General features: G+C 37.3%; 1 protein-coding gene across 1 annotated transcript in view; it reads left to right on the top strand.

The window, feature by feature from the left end:
• Positions 1–2,547, top strand: part of LOC113810698 (cysteine and glycine-rich protein 1) — a 39,216-nt gene extending 36,669 nt beyond the window's left edge. Inside the window, exon 6 of the mRNA XM_070132137.1 lies at positions 90–2,547. Coding sequence (XP_069988238.1) covers positions 90–154 — 65 coding nt within the window. The 3' untranslated portion in view covers positions 155–2,547. The remainder of the gene's footprint in view (positions 1–89) is intronic.
• The last annotated feature ends 4,953 nt before the right edge of the window (positions 2,548–7,500 follow it).

Below are 7,500 nucleotides of genomic sequence, written 5' to 3'. Positions count from 1 at the left end.
CTTAATGCCTGATTTATTTTAACTTTAGCAGATTATGTAGGCCATGACAACTGTATACTATGATTTATTATTAGATCTCCTATTTTCAGCCTGCTATGGAAAGAACTTTGGCCCAAAGGGATACTGGGGTTGGTCATCTGCCAAGGTGTCCTAATTGATCAAGAAAATTCTGTCGAAATTTAGCAGCATATGCTTCAGATCTCTAATATCTACAGAAGCTTACCTAAACTATAGATACATTTGGCATTGTCATTTTCATGTTTTGTCCTTCACGCATACAAAAAAATGTGAGTAGACTTCTTTTCGTTATTCATGTGGAAGTCATGATCGCTGTAGAAGACTATTACCTGTTTTCATTTTTTCTCAAAATCTTGAATTAACTTTTGAGCTTCTTGTGTATTTCAGCATCAGAAGGAAACATATCCATTCCCATCAAATAATGTTTTTTGCCATATTATTCAGTTTATCCAATAGAAAGTTTAATATTATAACAAGCACCTGAATTTTATACTTGGTGTATTTATATCCATTTGAATGAACAGTTATCCTGCTTCAGAGATAAGGGACAGACAGATTCAAAATGATATGGCATTTTGTCAATGAAGAATCTCGATTTTGTCTTGATAATTACAAATGTGCATATGTATTTGTTTAATGTATAAAAGGTAATTTCACACAATCATTACTCTTCCTCTTCAGATCTTTAATTTTTTGCAGAATTAATTCTAGAATAACTTCATTGAGAATTCACAATTCATTGCAATACAATTTGAACCTCTTTAGTCCAACAAATAAGGTACCCAATGGGTGCTAGATTGGTTGATTTTCAGAACAAATGAAACTAAGGATAAAAAAAAATCAAAGTAATGCATACAATAGACTTTACTTACTGGTTGTATAAGACCATTGCTTTGGTAGACATAAACAGTTTAGGGCAGAGTGGTACCGCAGGCAGCCAAATAGCAGGATTGCAAACTGGTGACTAAAAGATTCCAGTCACTCCAGAACCATCAGATCTGCCAGACTAGTGAGGGTCAAACTGTATTTGAGACATTTTCTGTTGCATTCAAAAGTGTAAACATTTGAAAGCACATTTTTTAACATTCCATGTCCTTGTTTTTGCATTCCTGGCACGCCTCATCATGGACTATGTCTTTTATCTGTATTTAAGCATAAATTGGTACTTGTAATTCTTTTTTCTTCATATTATCAGTTATTTGGTTATGGTTTATACATCATAAGTTATATAGCACAGCTGAAGAAGTGTAGAATCATGTGTAATGCTGCTTCATGGAATGGACTGAAATTTTAATAAATTTTATTAAATCTAACTGAAAGAAAAAAATAAACAAAATTACTAGCATTTATTACATTACAGTTTGGAGTTACGATTTTCATTAACATTATATATTATATTTCTTGAGCATTCTGTCAGACAGATATTATTAGTTTTTCATACCTGAATTTCATGTTCAGTGATTTAGTTGAAGTTCTCTGTCTCTATATATAATGACTTAGTTACATGATAAGATATTCTTTGAATTATATTTTCCCTGAAAATGTAGAACTGATACAGATATGGTTAAATAGAGCAGGCATATATGGTAACTGGCTTTGGTTAGGAACATGATAGACCTTGATCTTTTGCAATTTTTTCTCATTTAAACAATTTATTATATATGGAAAGATGCAAATGGCTGAATGTAAACTTCATGTATTAAAATGTACCTACATTCAAATAAGGTGTGTGTGTGTGTGTGTGTGTGTGTGTGTGTGTGTGTGTGTGTGTGTGTGTGTGTGTGTGTGTGTGTGTGTGTGTGTGTGTGTGTGTGTGTGTGTGTCTATGTGTGTGTGTCTGTGTGTGCGTGTCTGTGTGTGTGTGTCTGTATGTGTGTGGGTCTGTGTGTGTGTGTGTGTGTGTGTGTGTGTGTGTGTGTGTGTGTGTGTGTGTGTGTGTGTGTGTGTGTGCGCGTTTATGTGTATGTATGTATGTATGTATATGTATGTGTACATTATGTATATATCCATAGGCCTACACACACACACACACACACACACACACACACACACACACACACACACACACACACACACACACACACACACACACACACACACACACACACACACACACACACACACACACACACACACACACACACACACACACACACGTGCAAGCGCTTCTTTATTTCTATTTATTCCAGACTGCAAAGATTTCTTGTGCATTTTCAAGTGAGGAAGTTTTATTGATATATATCTTGATATTAATGTTTATGAATGTTCTTTTCTAGTATTGCACTGTTTCAGATGATTTTCGTCTATATTAAGAATACATTTTTATTAACAAACCAAACAAAAAATATTTGTATGAACTAGACGCCAACTTATGTTTATTGACCAATGATGATATCTGAATATATATTAAAGCATATAGACTTTTCTAGATATATTTACATATTGGATTATCAGTTAGAGCAGTGTAAGATGTATTTTTCTAAACTATTATGTGTAATGTGTTTTAAATAAAATTACATACAAAATCAATTATTATGTTTACATATCATTTCTAAAGGATTTATTGATTACTATGTGAAGCAAAATCTAATATTAATCTCATTTTCCCCGAAGAAGTGATGTTTAATTATAGAACAAGACTTGCACATTTTAAGCAGAGATGGAGTAGGAGTAGGTTCTCCCTTCATTTCCATTTAACACTTCTAAGTGTATGCAACTGCCGAGGAAAACTACAGTGATATAGTGAATACTATAACTAAGGCAATGTGCTTAATTAATCAAACTTTTATTATAAGAGTGTAGAAGCATTCACAAGAAAATAAAAATACTGCATAAAATAACGTAATAAGAAAAATCAATGAGAAACCATTCACTAAAACTGCAAACAACACCAGAGAGATCTTTAATCACAAGTATCCAAAAATACAAGGCTGAAAAGACTAAGGTAAATAAATACTACACAAACACATATGTGTACAAAACCTGGTTCAAAATTTCTGGCTTCATTAAGGCAAATTAACTATACTTTCAGGCAGTGTATATTCCACTTCCGGGTGTTGATTTATTAAAGGAATTGATGATATTGGGAGTTAATGAAATTATGAGCTTGTGCTGATTTACATTTCAGTATTTACTTCAGTCCAGCAGGCTAACTGATGACTTAATAGAGCAGCAGCCAAGAGAGGTTTGGTCTAACAAACTTGGTACCAATTGCGGAATACAGGATCATGTACAGAATAATAGGGCATATGAAGAGAGTATAGAATGGACAATGCCAGACAAATTACCTGCTGCATTATGCCCGCCAGACACGCCCAAAAGTTGACCCCATGCAGTTTTCTGGCAAACTTGAAGTAGATAAAACATGAAAGGTACTGAATGAAACTACTATTGAATGAAAGATAACATTTTACCAAGTACAAAGTGACCCTAGCCAGACATACTGCTAGCTGGTTTAGGCCTGCCAGACACTCAGAAGGGCCTAAAAATTTTGGCGGGATCAAATATTATTGGTACCTCTTGAAACAAAGTTACTGTACTCTGACACATATCAGAGAGTACAGAAAAGTACAAATTACCCACTGTATTATGTCTGCCAGACATGCCCAAAAGTGACCCTCCCCCTCTCTGCTCTTGGATAACTGATGTAGATAAAACATGAAAGGTATTGAATAAAACTACTTTCCAATGAAAGGTACCTACTGCCATTAGACACCCAGCTGTCATGTATATTTTAGCTAATGATACATTAGATGTTGGTAAAAGTATTGGTTTCATCACAAATTTAGTTTAACTGATAGCTGCCAAATCCTTTAGAACATTACAAGTTACAAATCATCTGTACTTACAGAGTCATTGCTCCATTCTATCTCAGATTCAGAAGCATCAGCATCTTCATACTCTGTCATTCTCAACCTCTTGACGCTAGTTCTTCATCTTCAAATAGGTCACTGGGTTCAGCAGATCCCGAGAACAAGACAGGAACAAGATCAGAAATGTTGTGTTTTCTGCTACCCAGCCAAACACTGTCACTCCACGGCCCTCTATGTGCCCAACCTAGACAAATTGCTCTGCTCAGTCATGTACTTGTGCAAATTGTAGTGGCTCCCATAACGTATTTTATAGGAGCTGCCCTGTCTACAAACTGAGGTAGCAGTTCTCAGATTCAAACTAGTCCTTACTTTATGAGGCCAGACAGGGAGCACAAGATTTTTCTATTTCTACCAATTCCAAAACTATCCTTAGGTCTGCTCCCCTTCATCTTCTCAAGATGTCTCAACATCTCCCCCAGTATCTCTTCCCTTTATCCCAAACCATCTAACCTCTATTCCCCCTCTCCCCCAGTCAAATTCCTTTTCCAGTCTAAATCCAGATATTCCAATGTTTACCACTTCCCTGATGCCTACACTATCTCCACTTTATCTGCTGCACCAAGCTTCCCTAACATTCCACTCCATCTTCTCCTACCACATCCTCTCCTTCACCCTCCTCTTCCTATAATCCTCAGACATCTATCACCTCTTCTTAATCAAGAGAACCTTTGTTTCTCAGACCTCCACACTCAGCTCTTCTCCAGAATTGAAGACATCCAAAACTTCCTAAACATGACCCAAGAGAATGCTCTGCTCCCTCACCCCCCCTCCAATCCCTCTATCTCTATTTCCTCTATATTCAAAGTATTTGCCATTATCCATAATCATCATCCTTAAGTTCCTCCTACCTCCTTCCTTCCACTCTCTTTCAACACACCCCATTCTCTCCTTTTTCACGCACCATTCTCTTTTCATTCCCCATTAAACTTACGACTCCCACCTGGATGCTCGTGAATCCCTTCTGTCGCAAGTGTCCTTTTCTGGATCCTTCCCCTCTTGATATTCTTCCTAATATGTTCGTACCTTCCCTAGTCACCTTATCTCATTCTCTGGATTCTATTCCTACTTTTCCAACACCCTTCTCTACCTGTATTACCCACTGATTTTCATAACGGCTTTTTTGTCAGGCATCCTTAAAAAATATTCCTCATCCTTCCTCAGCCACAGATACTCTCCATTTCATCGTCTTTTACTGATCTCTGCTTTACTTCATTTACTCCCCCTTTACCCTATTCACTACCATGCTATCCTACAATGCTCTAGAACCTTTAGTACCTTTTATCCTAAGCATTAGGATATATGTGGTATATGAACTTTTAGTGTTATATGACCTTTGATGTCAAGCACTTTCATTTTGCTCTAACCTTGAACCAGTAACCATCGACTAGAAAAGGATCAACTACATTCCATTTGTGCAAAAGAATGTATTTCCTCAAATGATGATTATCCAGTGTCCCAAGGGTCTGAAAACAGCATCTTCATACTCTGTCATTCTCAACCTCTTGATGCTAGTTCTTCATCTTCAAATAGGTCACTGGGTTCAGCAGATCCCGAGAACAAGACAGGAACAAGATCAGAAATGTTGTGTTTTCTGCTACCCAGCCAAACACTGTCACTCCACGGCCCTCTATGTGCCCAACCTAGACAAATTGCTCTGCTCAGTCATGTACTTGTGCAAATTGTAGTGGCTCCCATAACGTATTTTATAGGAGCTGCCCTGTCTACAAACTGAGGTAGCAGTTCTCAGATTCAAACTAGTCCTTACTTTATGAGGCCAGACAGGGAGCACAAGATTTTTCTATTTCTACCAATTCCAAAACTAGACCATCGACTAGAAAAGGATCAACTACATTCCATTTGTGCAAAAGAATGTATTTCCTCAAATGATGATTATCCAGTGTCCCAAGGGTCTGAAAACACTGCATATACAATGCCCCCACTGCACTATCATAAGCACTATGCAATTTCATTTACTGCACCCACTTTGAGTTAACCTGGGTCTGTTGTTCCTACAGACCAACAAGTAAATCTGAAACTACTATATATAGTTTAGAGAAAGAGATATGTATGGATACAGATTGACGTCCACCATCATCTGAGATAAACAAATTGCAGTGTCTTAGCGTGCCAATGTTATGAAGTTGTGTGACTATGGGGAGAACTACTTCCTGAGGAAATAACTGTAGTGACAATTGGTAGGCCTGCATCTTACCCTTTTCTGTAAAACACCAGTGGATTAAAGATTAAGGATCGAATTTTTAAAGGGTGATTAGGAGTTGTAAGTTCTAATTAATTCGTTTCAGGGCCTGCATTTAATTACCTCAAATCTGTAAATAGGCAAAGACAATTTATTTTCAAACGCTGTCTTTCCTAAATGGCCTTTAGGAATTCCACCCTTAGTCTCTGAACGTTGTTTCAAGTGGTACTAAACAAATATTTTTTTCTATAAGCACTGGTTGGGGCCAACCTTTGGGTGTTTGTCAGGCAGGTAATTTGTCTGGCATTGTCCATTCTGTACTCTCTCAGATGTGTTGAAGTATATAAACTTCGTTTCAGGTGGTACCAATAATGTTTGATCCAGCCTAAAGTTTTAGGCCCTTTTAGGGTGTCTGGCGGGCAGCTGGCAGTATGTCTGGCTAAGGTAATTTTTTACTTGGTGGAATTTTACCTTTCATTCAAAAGTAGTGTCATTCTGTACCTTTCATGTTTCATCTACATCATTGTTGCCAGAGCAGAAGGGGTGGGTCACTTTTGGGCCTGTCTGGCTGGCATAATGCAGCAGGTAATTTGTCTGACATTGTCCATTCTGAACTCTCTCAGATGTTTTGAAGTATATGAACTTTATTTCAGGTGGTACCAATAATGTTTGATCCAGTTGATTTTCCCTCCTTTTGGGAGTCCCCAGGGGCCAACTGCAGCAGGGGATCCCCGGCAGACGTCCAGTTCTTCATCTGCCCTATCATTCTCTACATGATCCTGTACTTCGCAATTGGTACCAAGTTCGTTTGACCAAACTCCCTTGGCTGCCGGTCTATATGCACAGTACATCCCATCACTGTGGCCATGCCGGTGAAGCTGGAAGTACAGACTCCAAAGCATATGCCCAACTAATGTTATGATATCTTGGCAGTATACATTCCATTTTTTTCATCACTGTTTTTACAAAATGTTTATTATGAATATTTTCTAATATAGGTCAAACATGTTTTTATCTGTGTCATATACCATAACTCATGAGGTCCCACGAAGTCTTTACAGAGAAATGTTACTTGTAAAAAAATAGAATCTCGATATATGTGGATAAAATGCAAACAAAAGTAAATTGGAAAAATAATGATACATAGGAGTCCATATTTTAGGAATGAAAATTATATACGACAAATGGCTGTACAAAAACATTAAACTCAAACAGGACTAACAGGCCCCTATTGTTATCCGCTTCCATTAAATGCCCAATGAGCAGTGAAAACTGCTCTGGTCATGAAATTATGACAGGAAAATTATCCAGGTTGCCCTAAATAATCAACCCAATGGTTACACTCATTCACTAGTCGCCCATCATGCCATATTTGTTTAACAGAGCAAAGCTGAACATAGTAGTTACAGAAAA

Source organism: Penaeus vannamei, chromosome 17 (assembly GCF_042767895.1).
Source record: "Penaeus vannamei isolate JL-2024 chromosome 17, ASM4276789v1, whole genome shotgun sequence".
NCBI lineage: Eukaryota > Metazoa > Arthropoda > Malacostraca > Decapoda > Penaeidae > Penaeus > Penaeus vannamei.
The sequence above is the reverse complement of the archived record's forward strand: the minus strand, read 5'-3'. Positions and strand labels throughout refer to the sequence as shown.